At 36.2% G+C, this 18,638-nt stretch overlaps 1 protein-coding gene across 1 annotated transcript in view; it reads left to right on the top strand.

Annotated features, from left to right (window-relative positions):
* The window catches only part of LOC131164419 (MADS-box protein SOC1-like), a 105,969-nt gene extending 88,517 nt beyond the window's left edge, over positions 1-17,452 (top strand). Inside the window, exons 3-8 of the mRNA XM_058121595.1 lie at positions 15,363-15,447; positions 15,633-15,694; positions 15,833-15,932; positions 16,021-16,062; positions 16,166-16,207; positions 17,086-17,452. Coding sequence (XP_057977578.1) covers positions 15,363-15,447; positions 15,633-15,694; positions 15,833-15,932; positions 16,021-16,062; positions 16,166-16,207; positions 17,086-17,208 — 454 coding nt within the window. The 3' untranslated portion in view covers positions 17,209-17,452. The remainder of the gene's footprint in view (positions 1-15,362; positions 15,448-15,632; positions 15,695-15,832; positions 15,933-16,020; positions 16,063-16,165; positions 16,208-17,085) is intronic.
* The last annotated feature ends 1,186 nt before the right edge of the window (positions 17,453-18,638 follow it).

The following is an 18,638-nucleotide window of genomic DNA, read 5'->3' as shown; positions in this document are numbered from 1 at the left end:
TGACTCGAGTTTATTTATATATTTTTTACTCGTTTTGTTTTATTTGTATTCAATGCTTGGGAACTTGTTCATGTGTCTAAAAACCACGATTTACTTTTGGTTAACTAGTTGAGCTTGTGTGTTACAACCAATGGTGCATGACCCTTTATAGAGTGTCAAGTGTTCGGCCCATGATAATTGGTATTAAAGCTTAATTAATTGCTCTGTCATTCAGTTCGGCTCGAGTTGTGGGATTATGTGAAGCATTGGTGAGAGAACCATGTCGCACACTAATACCAAGGGAATTGCGGTGCTAGAGTCATAGGTTGAAATTGTCAACCATGTGGTCATAAAGTTGTTCCAACTTACAAAACATGTTAATTTATTGGAGGGATCTTCAAAAAATGAAGGTCCTAGTAATGAATCCTTAGAAGACCATGGTACATGGAAACATTGCAACACCACATGAGTGAGCTTGTTGCCAAGATGGATCTAATAGTTCATGCTATCAGGAATTCATATTTTGCTAGGGTAAATATAGGAGAGCGTAATTGTGATGTTAAGGAGTAAGAAATTTTTTTTAATTGACATATCGTGATACTTTTGTGCAATTAAGGCCGACTCTGAGGAGGCAAAAGTATCCATGGAAACTATAGACACTAAGCTATGATGACATACCAACTATGATAAGATTTAGAATGGTGAGTGTGTAATTAATACTTAGGTAGACTTAAAAAGCGAGCTCAACACATCTAGTAGTAAGGGTAAAATTGCATGCTTCTTATGTTGAGACCCTTCTAGAGTTTCTTATTGCTCTTATAAGTCAACCCTCAATGCATTGCAAGCTTCTATTGTCGACAGGTCACAAGGTCAGGATGATAAGGAGGAAACCTTGTGTATAGGTGCAATGTGGTTACTTAATGAGCTGGAGATGTAGATGAAAGAACCTAAGGTTGCCCAAGCCATAGGGTTAATGTTTGTAGATTTTTGGACTAATGGGAATAGCACTCATATGGCGGATTTCAGGGCTACCCATAACATTGTCTCACTAGATGAAGTATAGAAATTTAACTTGATATTGAACAAAGATTAAGGATGTATGAAAGCGGTTAACCTTGCAGAATTGTAGGGGTGGGGCCTTATGCTAAAGGGTCATATCGAATGATGCTTTTGAAGTTGGCATAATTTTAAAAAAGCAACTAGTCAGTTATGGAAGTGGGTTACAAATGATTGACTTTCCAAAGCACTATACGGAGCACCTATATTGTTTCATAGGAAACATAATGGGAGCTTGTGGATGTGTGTAGACTACCATGCACACAACAAAGTGACTATTCGCAGCAAATATCCCATTCCATTGATTTTTGATTTATTTTTTCATCTAAATAATGCCAAGTACCTCACCAAACTTGACTTGCAACATATTATTATCAAGTGAGGATTGGAGAAGGTAACGAGTCAAAGACTACTTGCATGATGCAGTATAGTGCTTATGAGGCTTATGAATTCTTGGTGATGCCCTTCGGGTTGACGAATGCACCGCTAACAACTTTCTGCACATTGATGAATTAGGTGTTTCATGATTACCTCGATAATATAGTTGTCAAGGTATACCTCAATGACATAGTTGTCTACAAAGTAGGACACACAAAATATCTATGGAAGGTGTTCAATAGGTTAAAGAAGAAAAACCTTTATGTGAAGAAAGAGCAGTGTTCTTTTGCTTGGAAGAGTATCAAATTCCTTGATCATGTGATTGAACAAGGTTGTACCCGAATGTATATGGATAAGGTGATAGTTATTCAAGAGTGAAAGATCCCAACAATAGTCTGCATTCATTTCTTGGATTTGTCAATTACTATCACAAATTTGTCACAGGGTACTTGAGGAGGACTCCCTCTTGAGGAAGAGGCTATTGCAGAAATGCCATGAAACCATGACATTGTTGAAGTAGAGATAATAAATACCACACATGCGAGATGAGGTCGTCAAGTATTCTCGAACCTTTATTACATGCTAGTAGGACAAGGTCAAGTGAAAGAAGAATTATGGATTGTTAAAGTCTTCTAAAGAACCAATGAGACTGTAGGAGAGTCTCACATAAGTTCAATACTAGCTTGCCCAAGGTCAGGGATGTAAAGGCTGGACTTGTGGTTATATAAATGTTTTTAAAGCACATACTTTCAAACCAGTACAAAATTATTGATCGTCAAAGGATACAACACAATTCTTTTTCAAACATATTATGAAGTATTGGGATATTCCCAAAGACATCATCAGTGACTAAGATACAAAATTCATTGGAAATTTCTAGGTAGAACTTTTCAGTTTTTGTTTATGCCTTGACATCTATTCGAGCTATAATTTGATGGATAGGTTCAACAAGCTACTAAAGGAGCACTTGCGCCACTCTATCATTGCTTGCCAAAAGAATTGGGTGCAGCTATTCGACATGGCTCAATTATTTTTCAATGTACAGAAAGTGCCAACAACTACTATTACCTCACATAGTGGACGAGTGCTATAAAGGGAAGAATCTAGTAGCACACATCTTCATAAAGAATGGAGACATAATGTAGAGATTGCTCAAGCTTTACTTGGAGAAAGATTCCAATCAGATGAAGGAGTAGGCAAATCAAGGGAGAAGAATGTTTCATTTCAACATAGCTGATTTGATGTTTGTTAAACTCTAATAAAAATAGATTAAGTCCCTTCAAGTCAAGATAGGAGACTACTTTGTAAACATGAAGGACCAGTCATACCAATCCTGGCCAAAGTATTAAGTCCCTTCAAGTCAAGGTAGGAGACTACTTTGTAAACATGAAGGACCAGTCATACCAATCCTGGCCAAAGTCGAAAATGACATTAGAAGGTGGATCCTTTTGCTTGGATGAAGGTGCAACCTACATTTCATGTCAACTACTTCGAACCATTTATCACTAACGTTGAATATCCAACTTGAAGTTAGTCAACCAGAGCATCACTAAAGAACTTGCAACCCAACAGATAAGAAGTTGAAAAGCTTCTTGCAAATAAAGAGTTTACATCATCAAGGATAAAACAACACGAGTTCTCTCGTGAGGTGGAAGGGCCTTAGAGAATCAACTGGATATTAGCCAAAGGTATTTAACTATTCATGGACAAAGTTGAAGTGTATTTAGCGTCAAAGTATATGAGGACATCGACCACATAAACAGGGAGAACATTGCAAGTCATGCTTGTTCAAGGCATTATGCTTGCTTTTGACCACTTGTCTTGTGCACATTGGGTGGGTAACAAATGTGTAAACACTAGTGTAGGTTTTATTCTTTAAACAAGATAATGCCTTGGTAAAAATAAGTATGACTCCTTAGTCATTTTGATGTAGTATCCTTGTGCTACAATAGGAATTGCATAGAATGCTCTTTAGGGAAGGTTGAATGTTCATTAGTCATTGGAGGATTCACTAGTTATTGAAAATGTGTTTAGCTTGTTTGCTTTCCTTACTAAATGCATGTTATCTACGAAGGTGTGATAAATTAAGTATATTACATGCTTTAGAATTTACCATGTGACTCATGTTTATTTGCATGTTTTCTTGTTGCTTTGCTTCATTTGTACTTGATGCTTCTGAACTTGTCATTATGGTGAAATTGTGCTTTGTTTTTTGGATGACTAGTTATACTTGTGTGCTGCAACTAGTACCTCACGACCCTTCACAAGGTTTAAAATGTTGAGCCCATGACACCCGCTTATGTCTATTAGATGATATTATATTTAAAATAAAATAAGAAAAGATGGATAGTTTGTGAGAAAGGTTAGAAAGGTTTGATATAAGCTAAGTCTCTCCTTAACAACCTTCTTCTCTTAAATAAAAGGCCTTACTTCTTAAAGATGAAAGAAGATGCCAAGGTCATGGATCATTTGAATTCTTTAATCACATTTTTAAGTTAAATCATTGGCATAATGATGGAAGATGAAAACAACGCAATGACTTTAGAATGCACATTGTGTTGCTCTACAAAAGACAAACTTGAGTTGGGTGATGGGACAACATTATTATTAGATAATAAAACAATTTTAGGATTGCAGCCATAGAAAGTATTGGATTTTGTAGAAATACATCTCTTTCTATTAAAGGAAGGGTCAAGTGATAATGGGATAATTTTTACTAGCTCTTCAAAAAACCAGATAGTATATTGGTTCAGGAAGTATATTTGTTTTTGGTATTGAATAAAGAAAGAAGACGCGAAGAAAGAATGTCGTATGAATTAAAAGAATGAAGATACCACTTTACCTAAAAGCTTAAGCTTTTAGGTAAAGTGGTAATCTAATATGGTATCAGAGCTGGTTACCAGAAGGTCCTGGGTTCTAATCTCGTCGCTTGCATTTATTCTGTGGTATTTAAAAATTTATTGTGTGTTTATCTGTCCACGTGTTGTCAGGCTGCACATGCGAGGGAGTGTTAAATCTTGTTATACATTGTTAACCCACAACCTAACAACTTAAACTTTTAGGTAAAATGGTAATCTAACATATAATAAATATGTAGGTGATGCATTGAAAAGTTCATTGTTACTATTAGTGATGACAAAGTACACGTTGGTATCAAGGGTTCAAATATTAATTAAAGTTTGATTCTTAATAATGACTGTGAGGATAATTTTTTTAGCAATGGAAAACAAATCAAGTTCTAAAATGATGGGGGTTAATAGTGTTAGGATCAAAATGGTGATATTGTGAGAACTCTAAAAAATGTTCCTACATGAAAGAAAGCTTGATTTCACTTTTCGACATTCAACAAATCACAAATTCATTAATAAGGTAGAGGTATTAAAATAATATCCAGATGTGCATTTCCCATGATAAATGTTGTGTCGGGCACCCCACTATCTAATTCTTCAAAATTAGAAAACCATTCCCTATTGGAACACATGTGATAGGAACAACTAGAATCCAAAATCCACTCACCAAAATAATGTGACGAAGATGTTCCAACAAGAGAAAAATCTGACGCACTTCCATCATCATTGGCTATATTGGCATTAGAATGTGTTTTGCCCTTATTCTTCTGCCATAATTTAGGGCAATCTTTCTTCCAATGCCCTCTCTCACGACAAAAGGCGCATTCATCTTTAGCAGGTCTTCCATGAGATTTACTCCTCCTATGAGATTTACACCTCCCATGAGATTTACTCCTCCTTCCAGGCATACGACTCTGAGAACGTCCCCTTATTGTTAGTGCTTCTACTATTTCCTTATGGACCCTCTAATCCTTCTTTTTGCATTCAGTACTAATCAATGCAGTACAAACAACATCATAAGTAATTTTATCTTTCCCATACAATAAAGTGGTGGTCAGATGTTCATAATCACCAGGGAGAGAATTCAGTAACAATATGCTTTTATCCTCATCTTTCACCTTTTCATCCAAATTTAACAAATTAGCCAAAATTTTATTGAAAACATTTATGTGGTCATTAATCGAAATACCTGGTTGATATTGAAAGCGAAACAATTTCTTTTTCAAATAGAGCCGATTTTTCAGGCTCTTTGTCATAAATGTATCTTCCAATGTCTTCTACAATTTTTTTACAGATGTCTCCCTTATAACACAATATTTCTGATTTTTAGCACGACATAGATGAATTGTACCACATGCCTAACGATTGATCTTTTCCCAATCTCTGTCACCCATATCTACTGGTTTATCATCCAAAGCAATATCTAATTATTGTTGATATAAGATGTCCATCACCTCACATTGTCACATACTAAAATTATTGGTACCATCACATTTCTCCACCTCAAACTGAGCATTAGCTATCGTCTTCGATGATGATGTTGAAGCTGAAGGGGTTAGAGTTCGTGTGGATAGTTTCTTCTATTGCTACACTAGTTTCTGCCATCTTCTATATATTCAATAGCAACCAACAAAGAAAAACGCCTAGGATAAATAGTACGTACCAACTGTGTCTATTTTATTTTATCATATGAAATTCCACTTCGACCAGGCCGACCTTCAGGGAGCGATTGAGCCGCAATGGTCTCTGAGCACTCACTTAGATAAGGTCTTTCTTAGGCATCAAACGTGGAATCAAAGATCTTAACATAGGAACACTTCCGTATCGACACTATTCAACCTAACTCTGATACAAATTGTTGTGTCGGGCACCCCACTATCTAATTCTTCAAAATTAGAAAACCATTCCCTATTGGGACACATGTGATAGGAACAACCAGAATCCAAAATCCACTCACCAAAATAATGTGACGAATATATTCCCACAAGAGAAAAATCTGACTCACTTCCATCATCATTGGCTATATTGGCATTAGAATGTGGTTTGCCCTTATTCTTCTGCCGTAATTTAGGGCAATCTTTCTTCAAATACCCTCTCTCACGATAAAAGGTGCATTCATCTTTAGCAGGTCTCTCACAAGATTTACTTCTCCCATGAGATTTACTCCTCCTTCTAGGCATACGACTTTGAGAACGTCCCCTTATTGTTAGTACTTCTGCTCAACTAAAATATGATCAATATAGTTAAAATTTCAAGATGGAACTATTAAGACCTTTGATTGATGTTAGGTATGTTCCAAGCCTAAAGAAGAATCTGATTTCATTGGGGGCCTTAAAATCTAAAGGGTTCACTATAACTTTGAAAGATGGAACCTTAAAGATTAAATCAAGTACGCTGATGGTGATGAAAGGAATAAGAAAAAATAACTTGTATTATTTACAAGGTAATACAGTTATTGGCTCAGCAGCTATTGTTTCTGAGAAAAAAGCAGGTTTAGATACAACCAGGTTATGGCATATGCGATTAGCACATGCAGGAGAAAAATCTCTACAACAATTAGCTAAGCGAGGTTTGTTAAGGGGTGCAAAGGTGTGCAAACTTGAATTTTGTGAGTATTGCATTCTAGGAAAATAGACTAGAGTGAAATTTGGCACTACAATCGACCAGACTGAAGGTATTTTAGACAACATCCATACAAATGTATGGAGGCCCACAAAAATTGCTTTGTTGGGTGGTATGCATTATTTTGTCACTTTTGTTGATGAGTTTTCCAGAAGAGTTTGGGTGTATTCTATGAAGCATAAAAATGAAGTGTGATATTTTCCTTAAGTAGAAAAAATTAGTTGAAACTCAAACTGGCAGACAGATTAAACGGCTTAGATCAGATAATGGTGGTGAATACACGAGTGACCCGTTTATGAAGGCATGTCAGGATGAAGGTATTGCTCGATACTTCATAGTTTGAGATACACCACAACAGAATGGGGTGGCAGAGCGCATGAATCGGACTTTGCTGGAGAAAGTTCGATGTATGCTGTCTAATGCAAGGTTAGACAAAAGATTTTGGGTTAAGGCTGTTAGATATGCATGTCATTTCATCAATTGTCTACCATCATCTGCAATAGGGGGAAAAACACCCTATGAGGTATGGTTTGGAAAGCCTGCTTACAAGTATTTGGTACTATGACTTATTATCATGTTAAAGAATTTAAGTTGGATCCAAGCGCCAAGAAAATAATATTCTTGGGGATAAGTGCGGGAGTCAAAGGATACCGTCTTTGGTATTTAGAGACAAAAAAAAAAATGATTTTAAGCAGAGATGTGACTTTTGATGAACTTGTGATGATGAAGAAAACAATACGCAAGGAGTCATGAGTTGAAGAGAAGACTAGTGGTACTCAACAATAGGTAGAGGTTGAGACAATTTTGGGAAACCCAGTGAGAAATGAGACTACACAAGGTAACTCGCCAGTTAGGAATAGTATATAAGAAGAGGAGATTTCAATTCGAGAATCTTCACAGCAACAAAAATCAATTGTTTTACAGAGGCCAAGACGAGAAATTTGAAAACCTGCTCGGTATACTGATATGGGCCTTTGTACTTCCAGTTGTGGATGATAATGTTCCTTACACTTTCAAAGAAGCAATAAGGAACTCTGAATCAGACAAGTGGAAAAGAGCGATGGATGAAGAAATGCAGTCTCTTCATTAGAATCAGACTTGAGAGCTAACCCAGCTGCCCAAGGGTAAAAAAGTAATTGGTTGCAAATGGGTTTATATAAAGAAAGAAGGATTTCCGGATGCAATAATGTTCACTTCAAAGTTAGGTTGGTAGCTAAGGACTACACACAAAAGAAAGACATTGATTATAATGAGGTATTTTCTCCAGTTGTTAAACATTCTTTCATTCGAATTTTGTTGGCTTTGGTAGCACAATTTGATCTTGAACTGGTTCAGCTCGATGTAAAAATTGCATTTTTTCATAGTGATTTGGAAGAGGAAATCTATATGACTAAGTCAGATGGATTTCAAGTTGCTGGAAAAGAAAATTGGGTATGTAAACTGGGTAAATCGTTGTATGGTTTAAAACAGCCTCCAAGACAATGGTACAAACGATTTCATCAGTTTATGATGGGTCAGAAGTACATCAAAAATAAACATGATCATTGTGTTTATTTTCGCAAACTACAAAATGAATCTTTTATATATTTACTCTTGTATGTTGATGATTGTTGATAGCTTCAAAGAATAGGGAAGAAATCAAGAAGTTGAAAAGTCAGTTAAATCAATAGTTTGAGATGAAAGATGTTGGTGAAGCAAAGAAGATACTTGGCATGGAGATTCGCAGAGACAAAATGAGAGAAAAAGTTAGTTTGTCTCAGAAACAGTATTTGAAGAAGGCAGTACAGAGTTTTGGCATGTCTGAGTAGTCAAAACCAGTATACACTCCTCTTACAACTCATTTCAAATTTAGTGCGGCTTTATCTCCTAAATCAGATGAGGAACGTAATTATATGTCATAGGTTCCTTATGCAAGTGTTGTTGGTAGTCTAATGTATGCAATGGTTTATACTAGACCTGATATTTCACAAGCTGTTAGTATGGTGAGCAGGTATATACATGATCTGGGTAAAGGACATTGGCAAGCTGTGAAATGGATTTTGAGATATATTATGAATACAATTGATGTTGGTATAGTATTTGAGAAAAATAATATTATTGATCAACGTATTATTGGATATGTGGATTCTGATTTTGCAGGTGATCTGGATAAACGTCGATCAACTACTGGATATGTTTTTACATTTGCTAATGGTCCAGTGAGTTGGAGGTCTACCTTACAGTCTACCATTGCCTTGTCTACAACAGAAGTAGAGTACATGGCAGCTTCATAGGCTATTAAGGAAGCTATTTGGTTGTAGGGTTTACTTGAAAATTTGGAAGTTGTTTAGAAGCACATTGTTGTGTTCTGTGATAGCCAGAGTGCTATTCATTTGGCAAAGAATCAAGTCTACCATGCACGAACGAAGCACATCGACGTTTGATTTCATTTTATGCTGGATATTATTGATGGAGGTAAGATACTTCTTCAGAAGATTGCTACAATTGAAAATCTCGTAGATAGGTTGACCAAGATTGTGACAACAATCAAGTTCAAACATTGTTTGAACTTGATCAATATCCTACAAGTTTGAATATTTTTGGAAGACGCCGATGATGTGTAACACCAGAAAATATTGGTGACTGAAAAATTTGTTAAATTTACCATCAAGGTGGAGATTTGTTGTTTTTTGTCGCACATTGGTAGAATAGTTCCACATTAGTATAGAAAATTGTTTTGAGTTTTTTTGTATTATTTGTCTCACATTGGAGAAAAGTGTTTTTTGGACTTGAGGTTGAAGCTATATAAAGAGCTCAACTCTCCATTTTGTATAACACACCTCAAAGCTGTACTTTGTCAAGAAGTAGTGGATTGATTGTCGGCACCCGAGGACGTAGGTAATTCTATACCAAACCTCGTTAATTTCTTGTCTTGTTTTTTTTACTGTTTTATTATTAGTTTTTGCATTGCTTTAGTTTCTTATATATTCAATAACAATAGTTGTAGTATTGGTGTTTAGCACAAGTGGGGTGCTCGGCACAACAATGAAGAAATGTCAAGTTAGAATTGATAGATAGCACATAGGTAAAGAATGTCAGTGGCTCAATTGCATGAAAAATAATGTACTTTCCAAAGGAGAAAAAAAGTAGTTAAACTAGCAAACCAAATGTCCATTGCAGGGAAAAATATGATATTTTCAATATAGAAAAGCAAGCTACATGCATCTTCTCATTTTCCCAAACTAACACAACATATAGTAGTGTAGCATAGTGATACGCGGTGATTTTCAATTTAGGTGGAGGTGGTGACACACATTGCGGGGCATGCATAGGAATTTATTATGTTGATGTTGCGTATCTAGTGAGACCCACCAATTTATTTATTTAAAAATAAAGTGTTGGGGGGATATTCACCATTGCACGGGTAGAGCATGCCCACCATACATGTTTTCATGCACAATCTCACATCAAACTTATAGTTGGGAGTTCGTGGGCATATAAGGATAGTTTGGGCGTCAACTATAGGGTGCATTTTATAAGATAAAAAAGTTAGACTAGTAAGCTAAAGCGGATAATACCTTACAGAGTTTAGCCAAGATCACATTTGGTATCATAACTACTTTGAGAATAGTGTCATGCAAGTATGATCTCACATCAAACTTATAGTTGGGACTTCGTAGGCATATAAGGATAGTTTGGGTGTTAACTATGGGGGTGCATTTTATAAGATAAAACAGTTAGACTAGTAAGCTAAAGCGGATAATTCCTCACAAAGTTGAGCCAAGATCACATTTGGTATCATAACTGCTTTGAGAATAGTGTCATGCAGGTGGATCCAACATAGAGGTGTAGTTCCCACACAAAGGTGTGGACCACTCTGACGAGGGCGTCAGTAATTGGACGGAGAGCCTGTCATGATATCACATTGAACAAGTACTAAGGATATGATATTTGGCATATAAGGAACTTTTTATAAGATAAAACCATGAGGATAAATCGAATAATACCTTATCGGGGTTGGGAAGAAACCACATATGGCCCTTCCCAATGCACAAGAGCTAGCCAATTTTTGCAAAAGATTTTTAACAAAGTTCCTAGTGTTGATTGATAAATAGCAATCCTTTTTAATGCCACATGTATGTGGTATACTGGTAATATTTCTATGGCTTGATTTAACCATTTGATACTAGACATGAATGACATCTCAAAGCATGTTTGTTTTGGATATTGTATGCAACAACCAATTCAGGGCAAAATCAAGGTGTCGATGATACAACTAAAATCATAGTAAGAATGCCAATTTCAAGCCATCATTAGATTTAAATATCACAACATGAATACTAATAATATTTGTCCATCATGTGAAGTAAAACCTCCTTCCACGTCATGATTTTCCTTTAATTTAACCATAGTAAAAGTCAATCATTGTACTAATAGGAATTAGCAAGATACAACCATGTATACATACATACCTTGTCTGAATTGACCATGTAAACCATATACTTACCTTGTATGAATTAACACATGTAATCAATGTGTTTAAATATCTACCTTCTATGGATTAACCCACGCAATCCATATGTGAAAGCATGTTGTATAAATTGAACCTTCTGAGGTCAAGAGAAAACACAATCATTCATTCACTTGTTCATTCATTCTAGGAGGTCTTGGGCTCTAATCTTCTTGCCTGCATTTATTATTTGTTGGTTAAGAATTATCTTATTCCTGTAAGGGGTGTTGCTTATTGTGTGTTTATATCTCCAAGTGCAATCAGGCTACACGTATGACGAAGTATTAAGGCTTGATATACATTATTTGCCCATAATCTAATGGCTTAATACTTTAGGTAAAGTGGTAATCTAACACAATATCTAAGAAAAAGTGTCTCCTTAACTATGTGCATACACTATGCACACCGCCAACAACACACTATCATGCCACAGCGACTTGCCATTGTCGGTCCTCCACCACAGCCGGTGCTCCCCCATGTCGCTGATTGTCATCATCGGTCCTTTGTCACCACTAGTGCTCTTCTACTAGAAAATATCTCCCATTGTCCACAGGATCTCTCTTTTGACCATTACTAGTGCACACTAGCACCACCTCTCATGCATCCTATCAACACTACTCACACATGTCATCATAAACTGCCCAACTCCTTGTTCACCTCTCTAGGCTCAAATATGCGCCCAATTCCTTGCTTCATGTCCTATTCTTGCTCATATTGCTCCTGGATCCTTGCTCACCTCTCAATGCTCAGATTCGCTCCTAGCTCTTTCCTCCCCTATCCTTGCTCAAATTTGCTTCTAGCTCCTTGCTCACCTATCTGGGCTTAGATGTGCTTATATCTCCTTGCTCCCCTTTTCGGGCTCTGATATGCTCCTAGGTTGCCTAACTACATGCGCACTTCTCCAACCTTAAATTTGTGGACTACCATGACCATGAACAACCATACTCCACCTTGCGCCATTGCTCCCTAAACTTTCTTCCCTCCTTTGAACAACTAGCTAACATCACTAGAGTGCTCTATTTTGGTTGTTTTTAGAACTTAGTTTCCAATCTCAAGTTACCTCCTTGAGTTTTAGGGGGGATTTTAGCAAGATACAACCATGTATACAGACCTACCTTATATGAATTAACTATGTGACCCTGAAACTTGCTCATATGAATTAACTATGTGACCCTTACACTTGCTTATATGAATTAACTGTGACCCTTACACTGTATGAATTAACCATATGACCCATATACATACCTTGTTTTAATTAACACATGATCAATGTGTGTAAATATCTACCTTCTATGGATTAACTTATGTGATCTATGTGTGAAAGCATGTTGTATAAATTGAGCACTTTGGGGCCAAGAGAGGACACAATCACTCACTCATTCATTCATTCTTTACCAACTATGTTTACTTAACAATAGGAATTACGAAATAGATGACCAATAGTCTATTTGGGTTGGTCTGACTTTAAATTGCCGACTGACAAGCCATTGATCATGTTGATCAGTAACCCAACCAAACTCGACTCAAATTTAGGGGGCGGGTTGCATCAGTTTGGATTAGATGGCAGTAGCAGCTGGGTTGGGATGGGAATGGAAGTTGGAAAATTCTACAATACTGATCTGACTTTAAGGTGGTTTGATTTCTCTGATCTATCTGTGTCTAGTGATGGTGTTATAAATCTTATAAGGTGCTGGATCAACTTTGTGTACAACTTGGAACATACAATGAATTGGTCTATAAAGAATCATATCATTGTGATAGTTTAGGATGACTACTTGTCTTGATAAAGGTATAGTATGAATCTCAAAGTCTACTTGCTTGGCAAACTTCTTCGCTTATGCATCAAAAGGAATGCTGAACACCTCTGTCTCGAGTGAAGCATCTCTTTCTCATCAGATAAAACATCCTTACTAATAATGACTTAGGATGCTTGAGGGCATCACAACCTATCCCCTTAAGATGCATTACCAACGAAAATGCTTTTCTTTCATATAGATTCTAGTTTATTATCATTAACAAGTGCATATGCAGGACACTCAAAGTTCTCAAACTATAATAATTAGCAGGGTGACCTAGCCATGGACTCTACAATTCAATAGAAGTGGATGGAAAGCATTTCACCAAGTAGTTCATGAAGTAGGAAGCTGTACAAACCTTCTCTGCCCAAAATTTCATAGACAAGACCACCACTCAAGAATATCATTGCGCTCTCTCAGCCAAATTTTCATTCATGTGCTCAGGCATATAATTTGTTGAGGTTACCTGCAATTCTAAGATGTCTCAAGATGCCCTATTTCTTACAGAACTCTCTAAACACATTACTTCACATTTTCAAACCATTATTTTGTAGATGCTTGATCTGCTTCAGTATCTGCTTCTCAAGCAGGGTCTTCCACTGCCGCTGAAAGTGATAAACACATTGTTCCTATGCTTCAAGAAAAAACACTCAAACTTTTCAAGAGTAATAACAAATGGAAGTAAGGAAGTATCTAGTACTACCTCTGGAGGGAACCCAAACAGGACTGAATCCTGTGAACTACCTTACTGAAGCTAACCATTTTTGACTTAAGAAACACGTAGTACTTGCAGAAATATACCTTATTTGTACTCTGGCTACATAGAAGAATTTTTTTTATTAGGAAGGGAATGAAGCGGCCGGAAAGAAGATGGATTTGTGAATCCATCCGCGAGGAAGACGAAAGCAAAAATGGTAAGAGCTCCATAACTGAATTGTGTTCCTATAACCGAGGAGAAAGCACTCTTACCTCTCCTTCTTACCGAAACCTTTATTTTTTCCATCCCTTTCTTTTTATACCAATAGAGAACTCCTGTTTGTCATTCATCCAGTTGTGACCGCTATTGCCCCTATTCTTTCAACAAAGCCTCTCCTTTATAGATGAGGGGGAGTACCTTCGCTACCGCTCTCTCCAAGCCGGCCATAATGGAATAGATAGGCCAAGCTTGTCTCTTTATTATCTGGGGTTGAGTATAGAATCGTTTCTCAGGCAAGAAGAATTTCCTAAAACCTCTGGGGTCAGCTGAACAGGCTGACAATCGGCAGAAGATGCTGGGCAAAGCTGCTGGTCTGAAGAGTGAGGCTGATCCATAACATCAACTGCAGAATAATGAGGTTTGAGTTGATGAACAAGAGAAGGCCGCAATACATCTCCATCACCATTCCCCCCGGGGCTGATTAATTAGGTTAAGGAAAATATGTGCCAACCTCATTAAAGAGAACATTCAAGGATACATTGAGTCTCTTGGATTTCACGTCATAGCATCTATACCTGGACTGAGCATATCCAAGAAAGACACAAGTGGTTGCCTTGGGGACAATTTCTCTCTTAACTGCGCAGGAATATGAACAAAAAAACACTTGTCTAACTCAATATGGTCAGTACTATCTGTCATTCCAAGTTCTCAGCCTCAAGCAATAATCTGATAAGGTTAGAATTTGTCTAACAACATAAGGAAAGAATGCACCACAAGTAACAGCAGAACCCTACAGAACATACAACCTACCTTCAGATTCCTGACTTCACATAAGAATTAAAGCACCTTTATTGACCTTCGGAACTTCACCTCCACCAATTTACTTGTACCCATTAGCATCGAGAGTACTCGATGCAATAAGATTCCTCTTCAAATGAGGGACATGAATTATGTATGTTAATGTTCTAGCCACACCATTGAACGTTTTAATATTGAGTTTACCTATCCACATGACTCCCCTGTGAACAGGTTCATAAGTGGAAATCTAGTCTACATGTCAGCCAAAAAAAAATTTATTATCTTTTAGCAATAGGAAATTAAAAATTAATTTGTTGTTACAAACCTTATATCATAAAGTGCTAGAAAATTTTAGTTACGTATCTAAATATATACTTTCTCCATTGACACATCTGAATGGTTAACCCAAATGTGACTTGCAAGTGCAGTTGTCATTCATGAGGTTTTGTTCTTACTCTGCTCCTTTTATGATGCATCAGTATAAGCAAAACAATAGAACGTTACCAGAGGAATGGCAAGAACCATAATGGAATCAGCAGCAGAGCATTTGGAGAAAATATCCAGGTTAGGTTGGATCAAACATCTTGGGAAATTTTGGGATGCCTTTTTCTAAGAAATAGGCTGGTACAAGCACGCTCATCCAATAGCATGAGCTCCTATTTTTTGTGTTGATTCCAATTACTCTCTAAACAAAAGAAGACCACTCTCTTTGTCTTCTTTGCTCTTACAATAGTTGGTTCTCATTGCAGCATTTGCAGGAGGAGGCTGCTAACATGGCCAAGAAGATTGAGTTCCTCGAAGTTTCCAAACAGTATTTCCAAAGGCTTACTAACTAATTATTTAAAGACTCCATTATACACATTGAACCAAAACTTATGTTTTATGTCATTTTGCAGTGTTAGCATAACACTTGTTTCTAAGCAGGGCAGTATTTATCTGGGTATTGCAGAAAACTGTTGGGAGATGGCTTGGAACCATGTTCCATAGACGACCTACAGCAGATCGAAAACCAGCTGGAGCGAAGCTTAAGCAACGTTAGGGCAAGAAAGGTACATTAATTAATCTAACCGCTAAAGTGATAATATTAGTTGACAGTACTGTTGACCAGCCGCTTGATGAGATCACACCTATTTTCAGACCGTGTTATTCAAGGAGCAAATTGAGCAGCTCAAGGAAGAGGTAATCTCCTTCACACACACACATATATAATATAATTAATACTATTACTTAAGAGACTTCTCACTGTTGTTAACGTGTTTGTATTTTCTCTGCATCGATTCAGGAGAGAGCTCTAATGGAAGAAAATGCAGAGTTAAGAGAGAAGGTAAAAATTTTCCTGTTGCAGGCTATTTTTGTGAATAGGACATTTGGTACTTGGCATGCATGTGTGTGTGTGTGTGTGTGTGTGTTTTTATATAGAGATATATGAATGGAATGATTAAGTAAATGGACTATTAGACCGTCCGATGGGTGGACTATTTTCTGGATTTTTAATGAGGTTGGCTTGATCAAATGGTTAGGCATTTCCCTACATACATACATACTTTTTTTATAAAAAAGAAAAAGAAAAAAAGAGGGCGGCACCTCCTAAATTTTATTAGAAATCCTCTCACTTATGGCGGAGGAATACCGTGGTTCCAATTTTGAGACTTTGAGACGTTAAAAACAAACACCAAGACCTTAAAACAACCTTAACCAACATAATCAAAACCAATAAACCAATGACCAGCAACCAATCAAAAACTAAAAAACTAAACAACTATAAAGTAGAAAACAAACAAAACTCCGAAAGATAAACACAAAACATTACGAGCGCAAAGAAGGAAATCCCAACAAATCCATTCGAATCATTCCCCTGACTTGCTGTGAAAGATCATCCTGACAACTATATGATCGAGAAATACCAGATTCACCCTGTTTGGTAAAGAAATCTACACTTTTATTCTCTTCCCTGTAAGCATGATCAACTTTAAACTGTATGTCTCTCAATGCTAGTATAAGCTCTTCCCACAAATCCCATAATATCCAAACCGAGCACTTCCCAGAATTTATCCATTGAACCAAGAAAGCACATATATATATATATATATATATATATATATATATATATATATCTGTGTATGTGCGCGCGCGCATGCACGCTATAATCATTTGTAAGTTTTTGAAGAATGGATTTAATTGGTTGGGTGTGGGATGCTGCAGCTGCCGCAGGCATCAACCAAACAGCAAGTGGCAACCTGCGGAGAAGTTTCAGACGTAGAGACAGAATTGTTCATTGGACTGCCTGAGAGGAGGTCCACTGGCTGCATAATATCTCACTGTTGATTAATTGATGCTTGTGATTTCCAGTTTCCATATAGAAATTAATTGGCTTTCTAGAAGTGCTTGTGTACAATAAAAGAAGGGCGCCAGTGATTATTATAGCTATTTGCTGGCCAAGAATCCAAAATCCCTTGTGTGAAATATATATATTTATATAGGAGGCATGTAGGCATATATGTATATATCAGGAAATACTGTATTGAATAATATTTTCTTCTGCTTGTGCATGGAACCCCATTTATGACTCTCTCTCTCTCTCTCTCTCTCTCTCTCTCTCTCTCTCTATATATATATATATATATATAGTTTTCTTCCACTTCTACATTTGGGTGTGTTTGCGAACGTTTTGCTTTGTGCTGTTTCTTGTTTTTTGGTACAAATGGAAAACATAAAATGATTACTGCCCTGTGTTGTTTCTGTTTTCGTGCTTATTTTGCATTGTCTTCAGTGTACTGTTGACCGTAGAGCCTCCTATAGAACCCAAAAAAGAAAGAAAAAATCATCGAAGAAATGAGCAAGCATAAATAAAGTAACAAGTGACGATATTCATGTCATCTTCCAGTGAAAAAGGCCAAATCAGACTAGCAGAAATTTCTCCTTGTAATTGAGTTGTTACTGTTATGCACCCAATAAAGGAAAAATACAAAAAGAAGAAAACAAAAGAAAAGACAGCTTGCTTTTTCATATTTCTAATGGAATACTTGTAAAAAAGTAATTATTTTTTTTAAAAAATATTTATCTCAAATTAGTTTGATATTCCTTATTATAGGTACATTTTTTAGAAAACTATTTTCTAAAAATTATTTTTCTTTTTTAAAAAAATTATCTGCAAAACTATTTTTGAAATAAGTATTTATTTAAGTGTGAAGTAAACATATTTTACTCACACAAGTACTGAAAATAAGTACTTTTACGAAAAGTACTTATTTTTTTTTAAATGCTCCGAACGGGAGCTAAGGATAGAAATGTATGCTTTTATGTTGGATGTTTACTGTTCTAATCATCGCATGGAGTTTTAGATGGCTGATGGCTGTTCTAATTTGTTCAGTTTAGGCCCGAGAAGCTCACTAATTTAAAAAATAATTGAAAAAAGTATAATGCATTTTTAAAACTAGTGATCATTTACATGCACCATGTGCTTGCATTTTATAAAAAAAAAAATTATATATTTATTATAAAAAAATAAGTGTGAAGAAATAACTAAGAGTTGAAGAGTGCTTAAATTAAATTAAATTAGTAGTAAAGATGAATTATACAGCAATTTAGAAGAGTTGTACATAGTTAAAGGGGTATTTTAGATAAAAATTTAAAATTTAAATTGTATTGAATTTTTTTTATATTTATATTTTTAATTATTAGTTTTTTTAAAAAAATAAAAAAAATCAAAAATCAAAAATCCAAATTTGACAAATTTGGCCATGGATCCTACCAAA

The sequence above is a fragment of the Malania oleifera genome, chromosome 9 (genome assembly GCF_029873635.1).
Source record: "Malania oleifera isolate guangnan ecotype guangnan chromosome 9, ASM2987363v1, whole genome shotgun sequence".
Lineage (NCBI taxonomy): Eukaryota > Viridiplantae > Streptophyta > Magnoliopsida > Santalales > Ximeniaceae > Malania > Malania oleifera.
This window is presented reverse-complemented; position numbering and strand designations above follow the sequence as displayed.